The 17,897-nt window shown below is 42.8% G+C and overlaps 1 protein-coding gene across 3 annotated transcripts in view; it reads right to left on the bottom strand.

Moving 5' to 3' along the window:
• ARID1B (AT-rich interaction domain 1B) overlaps positions 1 to 17,897 on the bottom strand; it is a 1,291,555-nt gene that overhangs the window by 38,856 nt on the left and 1,234,802 nt on the right. For all 3 annotated transcript variants that reach the window (XM_029596714.1, XM_029596717.1, XM_029596715.1), the window contains 4 exons: positions 11,017 to 11,152; positions 4,096 to 4,212; positions 3,336 to 3,432; positions 2,249 to 3,026 (listed from right to left, as the gene is read on the bottom strand). In XM_029596714.1, coding sequence (XP_029452574.1) covers positions 2,249 to 3,026; positions 3,336 to 3,432; positions 4,096 to 4,212; positions 11,017 to 11,152 — 1,128 coding nt within the window. The remainder of the gene's footprint in view (positions 1 to 2,248; positions 3,027 to 3,335; positions 3,433 to 4,095; positions 4,213 to 11,016; positions 11,153 to 17,897) is intronic.

The raw sequence follows: 17,897 nt of genomic DNA, 5'->3' as shown, positions 1-17,897 counted from the left end.
CCACCAGATCCCCCGATGTCCGCTGGCAAAGAGAGAGCTGCCGGGAGGAGAGAGGGTATTTAAATCCCCTCGGCGACGCCCGGCGATGACGTCACCGCTGCGCTGGCTGCAGGGAGACGGAGATAAGTGGGCCCGGAGAAGCGGAGGGCTGGAGGGAGAAGCCTCGCGGTCGGCCTGGAGCCCGTTGGGGGGAAGGGTGAGATCGATTTATGCAGAGAAGTATGTGCACATATTGGACAGTGGCAACAGACAAAAGGAGCTGAAGTCGCAGAAATTTGAGATTGGTGAGCATTCACTTCTCTAATTAAGACTTCAAAGTCAGGGTTTAGCGCCACTGCTCACAACTTTCCTACCTGCGCTAATCCAACCCCTTTCTATGTGTTTTACAGTATAAACATGAAGTTGTTTTCCAAAGTTGTTTTTGCGGCTTTATAATTTATTTTGAGTTTTTTTGGGATGGTTAAAAGTAGGGATGTGCATTGTTTTTATGACTAATTAAAATATTGAACGATATTTCATAATTCGTCATGTATCGGGAGTCCCCACAAAATTTCATGTAGTTTTATCATTGTTGGGGGGGGGGGGGGAGGGCACACAGAAAACCCCCTCCAACCCTTCAGATCTAATTATTTACAATCCCCCACCCTCCTGACCACCCAAAAACTTGCCTAAAGTCCCTGGTGGTCCAGCGGGGGTCCCGGAGTGATGTCCCCCTCTTGGGCCGTTGGCTGCCATAAATCAAAATGGCGCTGATGGCCCTTTGCTCTTACCATGTGACAGGGGCTATCGGTGCCACTGGTCGGTCCCTGTCACATGGTAGGAGCAATGGCCGGGTCGGCCAGAATGCTCCAGTATCTGGGTAAAGGGGAGAAATCCCCATTTGGTAGGGTGGGGTAGGGGGGTGCATAGATGTCCCTACCCCTACTCCAGTATTCTTCGGCCTTACATATCCACTTCCAATCTAACCTCTCCTGTCAGATGCATGCTCCAATCTCAGCTGCCCAGCCAGCCTGGTCAATACCACAATTAATAACTTGCAGCACTGCACAGCTCCCAGGGTGTGAGTGGCACGATGTCTCGCAGCCTCAGGAGATGGAGAGAAGAGTTCAGCACCGCTCAGCTCAGCTGCACAGTGCTGGAAGCTACCAGTTCTCCTCCCCTTCACTTTGGGGGCAGGAACTATAGGTGAGCTTGAATTTGGCTTGCAGGCAGTACAGTGGACAAGCCTGTGCTAATCACTCCCTTACCAAACACTTACAATCAACTGCTTATCTACATATTTGTTAATCAGATGCAGGTATGAACCAACATGCAATATCAGCACCTAAAATCTTTAAAGCACGACATAACATGGTTAATTACTAATATTGAAATCTTTACACAGTTTTTTCTTGCACAACATTTTTCAAAACTAAAACAAACCATATTGCATTAAAAAGTATAGATTTCCAGCAGATTTGTTTAAATTATATGTATCTCAGGTATTGAAAATTCCAGATGAAATTAAGCCTGTAATTACCAAAGCCTATTACCTGTTTCCTGTTGATTCTAATCCTAATCAAAGCAATGTGGAAGACATATCTTTGCCAGATATAACAGCCCTTTTGGAATCCTCACAAGAGATGGTGGTTTCTTATAGGAGACCATTACTAGTTTCTTTTGCTTTTTTAATGGATAAGAACAATGTCTAAACATTTCTTTCGTAATAACCATGTTTTATTCTTTGGGCAAAAGATATGGTGCTACCCAGATCTAGTTAAACAGACACAACAGCGCAGAAAATTGTTTCTTAATATGAGACGGGAAGTCCTCCAGTTGGGAGGAACTTTTAAGTTACAATTTCCCTGTAAGTGTCATGTTAAGAGTGGGGAACAGAAATACATTTTTTTAGAACCTTCCCAGTTAAGGTCCTTTCTCGACTCTCGCACCAACCCCACTTAAACTTACTGTTTAGGTGTATGTGAATACATAAGGTGGAGGTAATCAGGGTGTTACAATAGTTTATAGTTTATTATTTCTTTGTATAATGCTCCTCGTTACCAGCTCTCCCATGTTTCCTTTATTAATTGAGTACAATGTAGTTAAATTGTATTAGATAATGAATAATTTTCATTTTGTGTGAATTACCTTAATTGTACCCAAATATTTCTTTAACAAGTGAATACTTGGATGTATCTTAAAAAGCAATAAATAAAAAATTAAAAAAAAAAAAAAAAAAAGTATAGATTTTCTGCTTTAGTATACCTACCAATATCTTTTGAGGTAAGTTTTCGTTTTTGTTTTAACACTGGTTGTGATGCTTCTACGGATCCTGGAGGGAAGGTAATTTCTCGTCTGACTGGTGGATGTCCTGACATATGTGACGTTGGAGCAGTGGGTACAGCCTTCGACATCTTCATGGAGGGCAGGAAAGGAGATTTACTTGGAGACAAGCGGCTCTCCAGAGAGCGCTGGAAAGAGGCGGGACTTGGGGCTCTGGAGACGTGGTTTGGCATGGATGGTGGGGTCTGATAGGATGACTGAGGAGGTCGAGTTACAGGTTGCATGGAGGCTGAGGAGGACATGTAAGAAGGCTGACGCTGGTTAAGATGAGAAGTCCACTGGCCCTCATGGTTCATCCTCTGCTCAGGTGCCAACATATCATCAGTACGGTTCAATGCTGGATAGGCTGAAGCTTGTGCAGGGCCACCTGGGCCTTGCCTATTTGGATAGGGGTAGGACATATCATTTCTTGCTGGCCACATATTCTGCTGAGGCCCTTCACTGGCGGAGGACTGCATGGGCCCAGCAATCATCTGGGGTGGAATTCCGTGCTGCTGCTGCAACTGTCCTGGCCCTTGCATTCTCTCTCGGTTGTAGGCATAGGGGTATTGTGCTTGCACTGGCCGCCTGTCTGCTCCCGCATAGGTGTTGCCATACTGGTTATACATTTCCTGCTGCTGATTGCTATACTGCAAATTGTAAATATCCCCTTCATGGCGTTTTGCTGGAGGTCCATATATTCCATCCATATGACGTTTGTAATTCTGAAATTGAAAAGTATTATTGCCAAAATTAGCAACCCAGTCTCTATTACATTTATTTATTTTTATTTCAGTTTTCATTGCCCTAACTTATTCACTGGAAGTCCAATGGCTTAAATGCCAGAGATGAAACACAGCAGCTATCTGATGTAAAGAATCAATTCACATCCTTCTTTTTCCTCAAGAAACACATTCAGCAAATGTATGCTTATTGAACGACTCGTATCCTTTTTAAAAACGATGCTGTAAATGTAATAACTTCTTGATTAAAGAGCATGCAGACCGTCCATGCTGCTTGTTATCATTCCTTACTTGTTGCTGAGGGTACATTCCAGATTGGTGTCCTGCATATGGAGGCTGTCCTGAAGGGGGACCTTGTCCAGGATATTGTTGCCCATAAGGCTCATGCCTGAGAAACAAAAAAAAGATATTTAACGGCACTGACTGCCCAAGTCACTGATGCAAAGAACGCTCACCTTCACACTTCTGTTGGCTGGCACTTTGGAAACAAAATATAGTATAGTGCATTTAGTTTAATTTATTTATTTGATAAACTGCCTTTCCTGTAGGCATTAAGGCAGTCACATTTGATATATAGTGCTTAGAAAAATAAAATACAAATAAAAAAAACAACAAATTCAAAACATAACCAATAAGTATAATTAAAACAGGAGCCTAACACATAATATATATTAAATAATGTATTACTTAAGAGCTAAACACATCACACACATCATAAATTCATAATCAATAAATCAAAAACAAGACAAAACTGCAGATGAATTTAACTGTAGTTTGGATATAGAAAGGATGCACGTGCTATAAAAGATCTGCACCCTCTCTCTCTCTCTATAAATATATCTAATCCAGAAACACTTTACAGCTCCCTCGAGCAGCCTTTTTATTCTTCCCTGGTGGCAGCTGGCAGGTCTACATTCCCTACACGGCTGGAAGCTGCAAGAGAAGCCTTCGCAGTCACTGATACACAAGGTCCACGAATATAACTTCTGGCCAGGAAAGTCAAATCTAGATCTCCCCCACATATATGGCAGATGCACAACTCATTCTTCACCTTTGCTGAGCAGGGTACCGGTTCGGGGAGTACATGCTGGGGTCGCTGTTAGAAGGCACCATGTTACTGTGAACAGGTGGTCCCATACTGCCTTCAGGACCCAGGCCATGTTCTGACCTAAAAGCAGGCAAAAGAAAAGGATACTGTTAAAATAATATAGATATTCAGTTATATTTTCACCGTTTTCTGAAGCACAGAATCTACTCATCTCATAAAGTGACCTTCAAATAAACCATGACCTACAAAGAATGGTGACCATGGAGTCAAATTCCTATCCAGTGCTTTCCAAAAGCTGGGGATTGGATTGAGTGGCTGATGGGTTTCCCCAGCTTTCCAGGGAGATGATTGGACTCTTCCACTGCATTTTTAGCTTAGAAAAGCGCTTACACACGTGAGATGCCTTATAAATAAGCTCATAAAAACATCTATAAAAGCTACAGTTTGTAGTCCTAAGGCCCGATTTTAAAAGGCCCGCGTGTGAAAAATGGGGGTTATGGGCGCGGCCGGGTCTTGCATATTAGAACGGGCGTAACCCCCATTATGCACAGACGTGCCGGGCCCAGGCTGGAACAGCGCCATGAGCTGCTGTCCTGGGGAAGTGCGCGCTGGAGTCGCTAGGAAGGGGTTAGGGGCCGGGGAGGAAGGTCACGTAGGGGTACAGGGAAGGTCCCTCCCTGTCCGCTCCTTAATTGGAGCAGACTGGGAAGTAACCGTCTCTATATGAAAAACCCGTAAGGGTAAAATTTAAAGCCTGGCAGGCACAAATACGGGGAGATATGTGGGGCCGTGCGCACGCCGAGGGCATTTTCGAAATGGCCCGGGTACGCGTGGAAGTGCCAGGGTCTGTGAAAGGGGTGGGCTGGGGCGGGGTTAGGGGACCTGCCGGGACAGCGGCCATTACTTCCTGTCCTGGGGAAGCATGCGCCAACAGCCGGCCGCGCATGGAAACTACTTCACCTCCAAACAAAACAAATTAGAATAGGAGGGGGATAGGGGTTGGGAAAGAGAGGGGAAAAGGGAGGAAGAGTAGGTAGGGGGATAGGGAAGTTCCCTCCCAGTCTGCAGAACAGGAGGAAACTGGGAAAGGTCTGACTGTGTTGCCGCATGTTTTTTTAGAAAACTGGCGCGTCTGTGTGCACAGGCATTGTATTTTGTAACGTGCGTGGTGATGCGTGCATGTTATGAAACCGGCGCGTCTGTGTGCACAGGTATTGTATTTTGTAACGTGCGTGGTGATGCGTGCATGTTATGAAACCGGCGCGTCCGTGTGCACAGGCATTGTATTTTGTAACGTGCGTGGTGATGCGTGCATGTTATAAAACCGGCGCGTCCGTGTGCACAGGCATTGTATTTTGTAACGTGCGTGGTGATGCGTGCATGTTATAAAACCGGCGCGTCCGTGTGCACAGGCATTGTATTTTGTAACGTGCGTGGTGATGCGTGCATGTTATAAAACCGGCGCGTCCGTGTGCACAGGTATTGTATTTTGTAACGTGCGTGGTGATGCGTGCATGTTATGAAACCGGCGCGTCCGTGTGCACAGGTATTGTATTTTGTAACGTGCGTGGTGATGCGTGCATGTTATGAAACCGGCGCGTCCGTGTGCACAGGTATTGTATTTTGTAACGTGCGTGGTGATGCGTGCATGTTATGAAACCGGCGCGTCCGTGTGCACAGGCATTGTATTTTGTAACGTGCGTGGTGATGCGTGCATGTTATGAAACCGGCGCGTCCGTGTGCACAGGTATTGTATTTTGTAACGTGCGTGGTGATGCGTGCATGTTATGAAACCGGCGCGTCCGTGTGCACAGGTATTGTATTTTGTAACGTGCGTGGTGATGCGTGCATGTTATGAAACCGGCGCGTCCGTGTGCACAGGTATTGTATTTTGTAACGTGCGTGGTGATGCGTGCATGTTATAAAACCGGCGCGTCCGTGTGCACAGGTATTGTATTTTGTAACGTGCGTGGTGATGCGTGCATGTTATAAAACCGGCGCGTCCGTGTGCACAGGTATTGTATTTTGTAACGTGCGTGGTGATGCGTGCATGTTATAAAACCGGCGCGTCTGTGTGCACAGGCATTGTATTTTGTAACGTGCGTGGTGATGCGTGCATGTTATAAAACCGGCGCGTCTGTGTGCACAGGCATTGTATTTTCTAACGTGCGTGGTGATGCGTGCATGTTATGAAACCGGCGCGTCTGTGTGCACAGGCATTGTATTTTCTAACGTGCGTGGTGATGCGTGCATGTTATGAAACCGGCGCGTCTGTGTGCACAGGCATTGTATTTTGTAACGTGCGTGGTGATGCGTGCATGTTATAAAACTGGCGCGTCTGTGTGCACAGGTATTGTATTTTGTAACCTGCGTGGTGATGCGTGCATGTTATGAAACCGGCGCGTCTGTGTGCACAGGTATTGTATTTTGTAACGTGCGTGGTGATGCGTGCATGTTATAAAACCGGCGCGTCCATGTGCCTGCGCCAGGAACCGCGTGCACATGGATGCGTGCGTGCGTCTTTGAAAATCTACCTCTTAGTGAATCAGGTCCTAAGTTTGTACCTGAGACAACAGAGGGTAAAGTGAATTGCCAAGGTCACAAGGAGCAAAGTGGGATTTGAACCCTGCTCTAACCACATTGTTCTCCTGAAAATCAAATCCCCTTTTTACACAGTGAAATAGGAACCGTATCTGTCCAAACTCTACTTGAGTAGGCTTGAGAAGGCTGCAGAGACAGCGAGCTTACAGGCTAATTTTAAAACAAGCGTGCGTGCGCCAATGCACATGTGTGCTGGCGTGCGAGCAGAGATATTCTGCAATTTTAAATCATGCGGGCACGTACCCATGTATATTTCAAAATACACCTCCTGCACCTAAGTATGAGCCTAATCTTAAAAGACTGCTTGAGAAAACGTACTTCCTGTATCTTTCCTAGAACTTTGCCGGCTTTTGCGCACGTATGTGGGAAGATTTTATGTCATGCTCGTGGAGGGAACATTCCAGTTTTTCCAAGGAGTCCACCAATTTGTCCAGTTAATATAGAGATCTTCAAGACCCCTCTGGTTCTTCATCCTGCACGCCCCCCACTTGACCCGGACATGTCACCCTGTCCTGTAATCCCTAAAACTCGAGATGCACAGACCTGCTCCTCATCTGGAGCAGCAGCAAAGTTACGCGGATAAGAAGCCGATGCGCGCCGTGGTCTCTGGTTTTAAAATACGGAGTTATGTGCGGAACTGTTGTTCCTGCTCTGGAATGCCCATGCCCTGCCTTTTCCGTACTCTTATTTTTGACACACGCACCGAGATATATATACACATACTTTGCGGCTTTTTATAATCCGCGCTGTTCACGAGCGCACCACATAAGAACATAAGAACATGCGAAACTGGGTCAGACCAAGAGTCCATCAAGCCCAGCATCCTGTTTCCAACAGTGGCCAAATCAAGGCCATAAGAACCTGGCAAGTACCCAAAAACTAAGTCTATTCCATGTTACCGTTGCTAGTAATAGCAGTGGCTATTTTCTAAGTCAACTTAATTAATAGCAGGTAATGGACTTCTCCTCCAAGAACTTATCCAATCCTTTTTTTTCTTCTTGATTGACAATTTTTATTGGTTTTCACATGTAAAATATATAAACAGTGAGACACTAGACAACCAACAAGTTATCAATGCAATATTAACCCCCCCCTGACTGAGAGTACTGCAATCAAGAATATATAAACTGGAGTACATATAATACAGTCTTATTCTTAGACCACTGTAGCAAGCAGGTTATACATTAACAAGTCGTCTCTCATATAAAATACATGCACATAGACTCTATGACAGTTGATTTCTCCATGTCAGATAAGGATCTATAATATTTAGGCAAAGTATGATTTTTAATCACAGTTAGTTTATAAAGATAGCAGTTATGGTCAAGTCGGGCTACCACTGCTTCCCTAGTAGGGAGGTCTGGTCGCTTCCAAAACAGAGCTAGCTCACACCTGGCCGCAAGGATGATTTGGTGTGTGAGTAACCATTGATAGTGAGGGACTGGTGGAGACACATTCAGTAAGACATGCTCAGGAGCTAGGGGAACCTCTAAGCCTAGAATACCTGCAACCAATTTTTGGGTGTCTTCCCAAAACATGTTCACCTTTCGACAAGTCCACCACATATGGAAGTAAGTGCCAGTCCCCCCACACTTTTTCCAACAATCGGCATTAAACGTTGGTACAATCTTCTGTATCCGAACAGGCGTCAAGTACCATCGCATTAATACTTTATACCCATTTTCTGTTAATGTGGCCGAAACCGAGCTGCATTTTGTGTTTTGAAAGATTAATTCCCAGGTCTCTGGTGAGATGTTTGCCCAAGTCACGTTCCCAAGCCTTCTCATACGGGGCCGGGAGCCTCACAGCATTACCCAGGAAGCCATAAAGATTAGAAATAATGCCAGACTGACTGTCTGCTTTATTACACCAATGTTCCAGTATTGTTTTCCCCTTCCGAAGCTCAACCCCCACATTCTCTGACAGTAGAAAATGTCGGAGTTGCAAATACAAGAATATATCTTGCTCACGTAACTGCCACTTCTCCCGAAGCTCTAGAAAGGTGAGAAATCCCTGAGAGCCCCAGACATGCTCAAATTGAGCAATTACCCTACTGAGCAATGAGTGATAGTGTGAAAGTGCTTGTCCCGCTGCAAATTTTATATTATAGTTAAGGGCGGTACTATAGAAATAAAGGCGAGTGCCAAGAAAATGCACCCTCCATTTCTCCCATGTATTTAAAGTCGTCTTTGTGATAGGGGCAATTTCACCATCTCTCAGCCAGGTGTCCCTAGGCTGCCAAAGCATGGCCCGCAGTGGCATACGCCCCACTATATCCTGTTCAAGATTTACCCAAAGCGGCTGGTCGTACATTTTATGCCAGATAATTATGGCCCTTAACTGAGCGACCGCCCAATACCACTCTAGGTTGGGGACTCCCAAGCCTCCCCTACTAGTAGGTTGAAACATTATTGCCCTTCGAATCCGAGGTGGCTTCCGCTTCCAAATATAGTTAACAACACGTCTTTGCCAACACTTCAGCATGTTATTGGGGATAGATATAGGAAGTGACTGGAATAGATACAAAAGCCGTGGTAAGAGATTCATTTTTACCGCAGCTATCCGCCCCAACCATGAGAGGGAGAGGCCAGACCAAATGTCCAATTCCTTAGAGAGTGTTTGCAAGAGGGGTTTATAGTTCAATTCCAGGAGGTTCCCATAATTCTTGCCAATATGTATACCCAAGTATTTAATGTGATGTGCCGCCCACTTAAAGGGAAGTTTGGACTGCAAACGCCCCCTCTGTTCATCTCCTAAAGTTAAATTGAGCACTTCAGATTTTTTGAGGTTTAATCTGAACCTGGAGACTTTACTAAAGTCTTGCAGCACTGCAGTTGTCCCCGGGAGTGAAAGATCTGGTTTAGTGAGGGTAAATAGGACATCATCCACAAACATAGCTATTTTGTGCTCTGACGATCCCAAGTGAACCCCATGAATATCACCTGAGGCACGTATATGATGAGCTAAGGGTTCTAAAAAAAGGGCAAAAAGAAGTGGCATAAGAACATAAATTACTGACACTCAGACGTCTTAAGCCTTTCCTCACACAAAATGACTTCAGAACAGTCCTGCAACTTATCTTATTTTCAAATTTAGACTACTGCAATGCCCTACTCCTTGGCCTCCCTTCGACTACCATCCGTCCACTCCAAATACTATAGAACGCAGCCGCCAGAATTCTTATAGGAACTAAAAAACAAGAACATATTACACCAACCCTCATCTCTTTACACTGGCTCCCAATCAAATACAGAATAGACTTCAAAATTTTAACAATCCTCCACAAAATAATCACAGGACAACAAAACTACTGGCTAACCAAACATATCGAACTACATGGTCCAAAAAGGAACCTTCACTCAATGAATAAATGACTCCTCAAAATCCCTCAAGCAAAAACCACGCATCTATTAACAACCCGTGAGAGAGCTATATCTATCGCCAGCCCCTCTTTATGGAACTCTTTACCTTACAATCTAAGAATTCAATTCGACACCAAAACCTTCAAAAAAGACTTGAAAACCTGGTTATTTACCAGAGCCTACTCAGAAGCACTCAATCAACAACACCAACAGACTCCCAACCAATACAACACCAAGAAAACAGAGATACCATCTGGTCCACCCTTGAAATCTCAACACAATCACGAAACCCACGATAAGTCTTTCAAGAATTTCTCCAATATATAAAATCTAACACTCTTCCTGTTATTTTCATCAATGTTACCTAACTTGTTTTCAACTCTTTGTCATCATATTACTATTACTGTAAATTGTTGTGATGGCAAAACCGAATGACGGTATACAAAATATGTAAAATAAAATAAATAAATAAATACACACGTGTATGGTCATTTCTGCACTAGCAATGCTTTTAAGATTGACCTCTTTGTTTATAAAAAGTACATGCTTTCTATGCATCGCAGGTATTCGAGTTAAACATCCGCACATATGCAAGGGAGAACACATTCACATACTTTAGAATCTGCACATACCTGATATGCACAGGTTAGAAAATACTGTAGTAGCTCTCCGTGTATCCATATATTTGGGACTGTGCGGAGTTGCTTGAAAGTTATCCTCCAAATCTTTTTCTGTCACTCATTAGGTGGCTTTTTAACATGGCTATTAAATTGTGTTGCAAGCCCGTGCTAATAATGCTTTTAGTTACGTACTACTGCATTGGCCCCTATATCTTAGTTAAACGTGAAATTAAAAAAAAGATGATCATAGTCCCCTCCCCATCAGCACAAGCCTTTGGGGGGAATTTCAGCTGAAATATGAGGGAGTTACGTAACAATACAGAGCAATATGAGAGCCTCACCTCCTGTCATAGCCAGGGCCATATGAGAACTGCGGTCTCTGGCCCAGGACTCCTGAGGTCGACTGGCTGTACATGTCCTGCATCCCACTGCTGGGCGCTTGGCCAGAGGGCAGGAAGGTATCATTGTTTCCAGGCACTGCAATAAATAAAATTTAAAAAAAAGCAAAACCCCCAATCAGAAATTTTCTTTTTCACAAGGAGGTTAGAAACGATCGTAAAGCTAATTTCTTTTGAAATAGTGGCCAGTGCCGCCTATGCCTGGCAAAGGCTAGAACACCAGCTCCTGTGCCATCCATGAGATACAAAAGCAATAAAGACCAAGCCAGCCCTGCTGGAGTTAGCTTGGGTGAGGCAGTGCTGAGAATCTTCTGGGAGGAGACATCCTGCCACGCGGGCTCTGCTGAGGCTTCCTTATGCCACCCAAGCACTGGAGAATCAGTAGCAAACCAAGATAATAACATTCTGATAGAAACAAGGAGACGCCTAGTTTTCTTCTTTAATACAGAAAGGTACATATGGTTATAACTACTAATCAATGGCAGGAGAGCCTTCAAACTGCGCAGACCACTAATGCCAAAGCAGCTTTAAAACTCCTGACATCACAATTTGATCTAACCTCCCTGAGGTTTCAACTGAATACTTTCTAAGAACATAAGAAGTTGCCATACTGGGTCAGACCGAGGCTCCATCAAGCCCAGCATCCTGTTTCCAACAGTGGCTAATCCAGGCCATAAGAACCTGCAAATACCCAGGAACCGAAACAAAAAGTGTTTCTGTGTGTATGTCTGTGTAAGTATATGTGTCTGTGTGAGTGTATATTTATGTATTTCTGCGTCTGTGAGAGTGTATATGTATTTCTGTATGTATGTCTGTGTGAGTGTATATTTATGTATTTCTGTGTGTCTGTGAGAGTGTATATGAATGTATTTCTGAGTGTGTATCTGTGTGTGTATATGTATATATTTCAGAGTGTATGTGTGTCTGTTTGAGGGTATATCTATGTATTTCTGAATGTATGTGTGTCTGTGTGAGTGTGTATGTATTTCTGAGTGTATGTGTGTCTGTGTGAGAATATATGTATGTATTTCTGAGAGTGTCTGTGTGAGTGTATGTATATGTATGTATTTCAGAGTGTATGTGTGTCAGTGTGAGTATATATGTATGTATTTCTGAGTGTGTGTCTGTGTGAGGGTATATCTATATATTTCTGAGAGTATGTGTGTCTGTGTGAGAGTATATGTATGTATTTCTGAGAGTGTCTGTGTGAGTGTATGTATATGTATGTATTTCAGAGTGTATGTGTGTGTGTGAGTGTATATGTATGTATTTCTGTGTGTCTGTGTGAGTGTATATGTATGTATTTCAGTGTATGTGTGTGTATATGTATGTATTTCTGTGTGTGTGTCTGTGTGAGTGTATATGTATGTATTTCAGAGTGTACGTGTGTCTGAGTGTATATGTATGTATTTCTGTGTGAGTGTATATGTATGTATTTCAGAATGTATGTGTATCTGAGTGTATATGTATGTATTTCAGAGTGTACGTGTGTCTGTCTGTCTATGTATGTATTTCTGTGTGCGTCTGTGTGAGTGTATACGTATGTATTTCAGAGTGTATGTGTGTGTGTGTGTGTATATGTATGTATTTCTGTGTGTGTGTCTGTGTAAGTGTATATTGTATGTATTTCAGAGTGTATGTTTGTCTGTGTGAGGGCACATGTATGAATTTCAGAGTGTACGTGTCTGAGTGTATATGTATGCATTTCAGAGTGTATGTGTGTCTATGTTTGTATTTCTGTGTGTGAGTGTTTATGTATGTATTTCAGAGTGTCTGTGAGAGTGCATATATATGTATTCTGAGTAAATGTGTGTATGTGTATATGTATATATCTTTCTGTGTGAGTGTATATGTATGTATCTTTCTGTGTGTGTGTATATGTATGTATTTCTGTGTGTGAGTGTATATGTATGTATTTCAGAGTGTCTGTGAGAGTGCATATGTATGTATTCTGAGTATATGTGTAAATGTGTATATGTATATATCTTTCTGTGTGAGTGTATATGTATGTATTTCTGTGTGTGAGTGTATATGTATGTATTTCAGAGTGTCTGTGAGAGTGCAAATGTATGTATTCTGAGTATATGTGTGTATGTGTATATGTATATATCTTTCTGTGTGAGTGTATATGTATGCATTTCAGAGTGTATGTGTGTCTGAGTGTATATGTATGTATTTCTGTGTGTGAGTGTATATGTATGTATTTCAGAGTGTCTGTGAGAGTGCATATGTATGTATTCTGAGTATATGTGTGTATGTGTATATGTATATATCTTTCTGTGTGAGTGTATATGTATGTATTTCTCTGTGTGAGTGTCTGTGTGTGTATATCTGTGTATTTCTGTGTGTATGTGTCTGTGTGAGTTTATTTGTATGTATTTCAGATTGCATGTGTGTGTGTGAGTGTATATGTATGTATTTCTGTGTGTGTATGAGTGTATATGTATGTATCTCTGTGTGTGTATCTGTGTGAGTGTATATGTATGCATTTCAGAGTGTATGTGTGTGTGAGTGTATATGTATGTATTTCTGTGTGTGTGTGTGTACATGTATTTCTGGGTGTGTGTGTGAGTGTATATGTATGTATTTCAGAGTGTCTGTGTGAGTGTATATGTATGTATTTCTGAGTGTATGTGTGTCTGTGAGGGTATATCTATTTATTTCAGAGTGTATGTGTGTGTGTGTGAATGTATATGTATATATTTCTGAGTGTATGTGTGTGTGTGAGTGTATATGTATGTATTTCTGTGTGTGTGTCTGTGTGAGTGTATATGTATGTATTTCAGAGTGATTGTGTGTGGGTGTGAGTGTATATATATGTATTTCTGTGTGTGTGAGTGTATATGTTTGTATTTCGGAGTGTATCTGTGTTTTATATGTATGTATTTCAGAGTGTCTGTGTGAGTGTATATGTATGTATTTCTGAGTGTATGTTTGTCTGTGAGGGTATATCTATTTATTTCAGAGTGTATGTGTGTGTGTGTGAATGTATATGTATATATTTCTGAGTGTATGTGTGTGTGTGAGTGTATATGTATATATTTCTGAGTGTATGTGTGTGTGTGTGTGTGAGTGTATATGTATGTATTTCTGTGTGTGTGTCTGTGTGAGTGTATATGTATGTATTTCAGAGTGATTGTGTGTGTGTGTGAGTGTATATATATGTATTTCTGTGTGTGTGAGTGTATATGTTTGTATTTCGGAGTGTATCTGTGTTTTATATGTATGTATTTCAGAGTGTCTGTGTGAGTGTATATGTATGTATTTCTGAGTGTATGTTTGTCTGTGAGGGTATATCTATTTATTTCAGTGTATGTGTGTGTGTGTGAATGTATATGTTTATATTTCTGAGTGTATGTGTGTGTGTGAGTGTATATGTATATATTTCAGAGTGTATGTGTGTGTGAGTGTATATGTATGTATTTCTGTGTGTGTGTGAGTGTACATGTATGTATTTCAGAGTGTATCTGTGTTTTATATGTATGTATTTCAGAGTGTCTGTGTGAGTGTATATGTATGTATTTCTGAGTGTATGTGTGTCTGTGAGGGTATATCTATTTATTTCAGAGTGTATGTGTGTGTGTGTGTGAATGTATATGTATATATTTCTGAGTGTATGTGTGTGAATGTATGTGTTTATATTTCTGAGTGTATGTATGTGTGTGTGTGTGAGTGTATATGTATATATTTCTGAGTGTATGTGTGTGTGTGAGTGTATATGTATGTATTTCTGTGTGTGTGTCTGTGTGAGTGTATATGTATGTATTTCAGAGTGATTGTGTGTGTGAGTGTATATATATGTATTTCTGTGTGTGTGAGTGTATATGTATGTATTTCGGAGTGTATCTGTGTTTTATATGTATGTATTTCAGAGTGTCTGTGTGAGTGTATATGTATGTATTTCTGAGTGTATGTGTGTCTGTGAGGGTATATCTATTTATTTCAGAGTGTATGTGTGTGTGTGTGAATGTATATATTTATATTTCTGAGTGTATGTGTGTGTGTGTGAGTGTATATGTATATATTTCAGAGTGTATGAGTGTGTGAGTGTATATGTATGTATTTCTGTGTGTGTGTCTGTGTGAGTGTATATGTATGTATTTCAGAGTTATTGTGTGTGTGTGAGTGTATATATATGTATTTCTGTGTGTGTGAGTGTATATGTATGTATTTCAGAGTGTATCTGTGTTTTATATGTATGTATTTCAGAGTGTCTTTGTGAGTGTATATGTATGTATTTCTGAGTGTATGTGTGACTGTGAGGGTATATCTATTTATTTCTGAGTGTATGGACAAATATTTCTGAGTGTATGGACAAAGCCATGGGGCCTGATGGGATTCATCCAAGGATTCTGAGGGAGCTCAGAGATGTGCTGGCGGGTCCGCTGTGTGACCTGTTCAATAGATCCCTAGAAACGGGAGTGGTGCCGAGTGATTGGAGAAGAGCGGTGGTGGTCCCGCTTCACAAGAGTGGGAACAGAGAAGAGGCTGGTAACTACAGACCGGTTAGCCTCACTTCGGTGGTGGGAAAAGTAATGGAGTCACTGTTGAAAGAGAGAATAGTGAAATATCTACAGTCCGGAGAATTGATGGACCAGAGGCAGCATGGATTCACCAGGGGAAGATCCTGTCAGACAAATCTGATTGACTTTTTCGACTGGGTAACCAAGGAATTGGATCAAGGAAGAGCGCTAGATGTCATCTACTTGGATTTCAGCAAAGCTTTTGATACGGTTCCGCACAGGAGACTGGTGAATAAAACAAAAAGCTTGGGAGTGAGTGCCGAAGTGGTGACCTGGATTGCAAACTGGTTGACGGACAGAAGACAATGCGTGATGGTAAATGGAACTTTCTCTGAAGAGAGAGCGGTTTTAAGTGGTGTACCGCAAGGATCGGTGTTGGGACCGGTCCTGTTCAATATCTTTGTGAGCGACATTGCGGACGGGATAGAAGGTAAGGTTTGTCTTTTTGCGGACGACACTAAGATCTGCAACAGAGTGGACACGCCGGAAGGAGTGGAGAGAATGAGACGGGATTTAAGGAAGCTGGAAGAGTGGTCGAAGATATGGCAGCTGAAATTCAATGCCAAGAAGTGCAAAGTCATGCATTTGGGGAGTGGAAATCCGAATGAACTGTATTCGATGGGGGGGGAAAGGCTGATGTGCACGGAGCAGGAGAGAGACCTTGGGGTGATAGTGTCTAATGATATGAAGTCGGCGAAACAATGCGACAAGGCGATTGCAAAAGCCAGAAGAATGCTGGGATGCATAGAGAGAGGAATATCGAGTAAGAAAAGGGAAGTGATAATCCCCTTGTACAGGTCCTTGGTGAGGCCTCACCTGGAGTACTGTGTTCAGTTCTGGAGACCGTATCTACAAAGAGACAAGGACAAGTTGGAGGCGGTACAGAGAAGGGCGACCAGGAAGGTGGAGGGTCTTCATCGGTTGACATACGAGGAGAGATTGAAGAATCTAAATATGTACACCCTGGAGGAAAGGAGGAGCAGGGGTGATATGATTCAAACTTTCAGATACTTGAAAAACTTTAACGATCCAAAGACAATGACAAACCTTTTCCAACAGAAAAAAATCAGCAGAACCAGAGGTCACGAGCTGAGGCTCCAAGGAGGAAGACTAAGAACCAATGTCAGGAAGAATTTCTTCACGGAGAGAGTGGTGGATGCCTGGAATGCCCTTCCGGAGGAAGTGGTGAAGTCCAAAACTGTGAAGCACTTCAAAGGGGCATGGGATAAATATTGTGGATCCATCAGGTCCAGAGGACGCATATAAAGAGCAGGTAGTAAAATACTGCACGGAGCGGCAGTAGCCACAGAGGCATTCACGGAGCGGGATGCCAGTGGCCAGTGGTAGGTGTCCACCTTCATAGAGCGGAAGGATGTAGGGCTGTCATCTCCCAATTAAATAAAAAACAAAAACAAAAAACAAAACAGGGATGGGATCCATCAGGTCTAGAGGACACATATAAAGAGCAGGTAGTAAAATACTGCACGGAGCGGCAGTAGCCACAGAGGCATTCACGGAGCGGGATGCCAGTGGCCAGTGGTAGGTGTCCATATAAAGAGCAGGTAGTAAAATACTGCACAGAGCGGCAGTAGCCACAGAGGCATTCACGGAGCGGGATGCCAGTGGCCAGTGGTAGGTGTCCACCTTCACGGAGCGGAAGGATGGAGGGCTGTCATCTCCCAATTAAATAAATAATAAAAAAACCCAGGGATGGGATCCATCAGTTCTAGAGGACGCATATAAAGAGCAGGTAGTAAAACACTGCATGGAGCGGCAGTAGCCACAGAGGCATTAACGGAGCGGGATGCCAGTGGCCGGTGGTAGGTGTCCACCTTCACAGAGTAGAAGGATGAAGGGCATCCATCTCCCAATTAAAAAAAGAAAAGAAAAAAAAGAAAAAAAAAACAGGGATGGGTTCATGGGCTTATAGGTATTACCAATTATTAGGCTTTTCAATATTTGATGATAGTTAATGTGACTTTCAAGGCATTCTTCACTTTCGGTGCATGTCCGGCATGACTCCTTGCTTCAATGACAGGGGAAAAGAAAAACTGATACTTCACACATTTCCAGCATTGCCCTCTGCTTCATGGCAGAGAGCTATGCTGCCGCTTACCCAACTAATCAAACTTAATATTTCACTTGGAAGCAGCTCCAGCACTGCTCTCTACATTAATGGTGGGGGTGAAAAGGGAATTAGAACATAAGGTTACTAAGAGCCAAGAGAAACAGTTAAGTATGAGAACAAATGTGTGAAGCTTGCTGGGCAGACTGGATGGACCGGTTGGTCTTCTTCTGCCG

The sequence above is a fragment of the Rhinatrema bivittatum genome, chromosome 3 (genome assembly GCF_901001135.1).
Source record: "Rhinatrema bivittatum chromosome 3, aRhiBiv1.1, whole genome shotgun sequence".
In the NCBI taxonomy this organism is placed as follows: Eukaryota; Metazoa; Chordata; class Amphibia; order Gymnophiona; family Rhinatrematidae; genus Rhinatrema; species Rhinatrema bivittatum.
The sequence above is the reverse complement of the archived record's forward strand: the minus strand, read 5'-3'. Positions and strand labels throughout refer to the sequence as shown.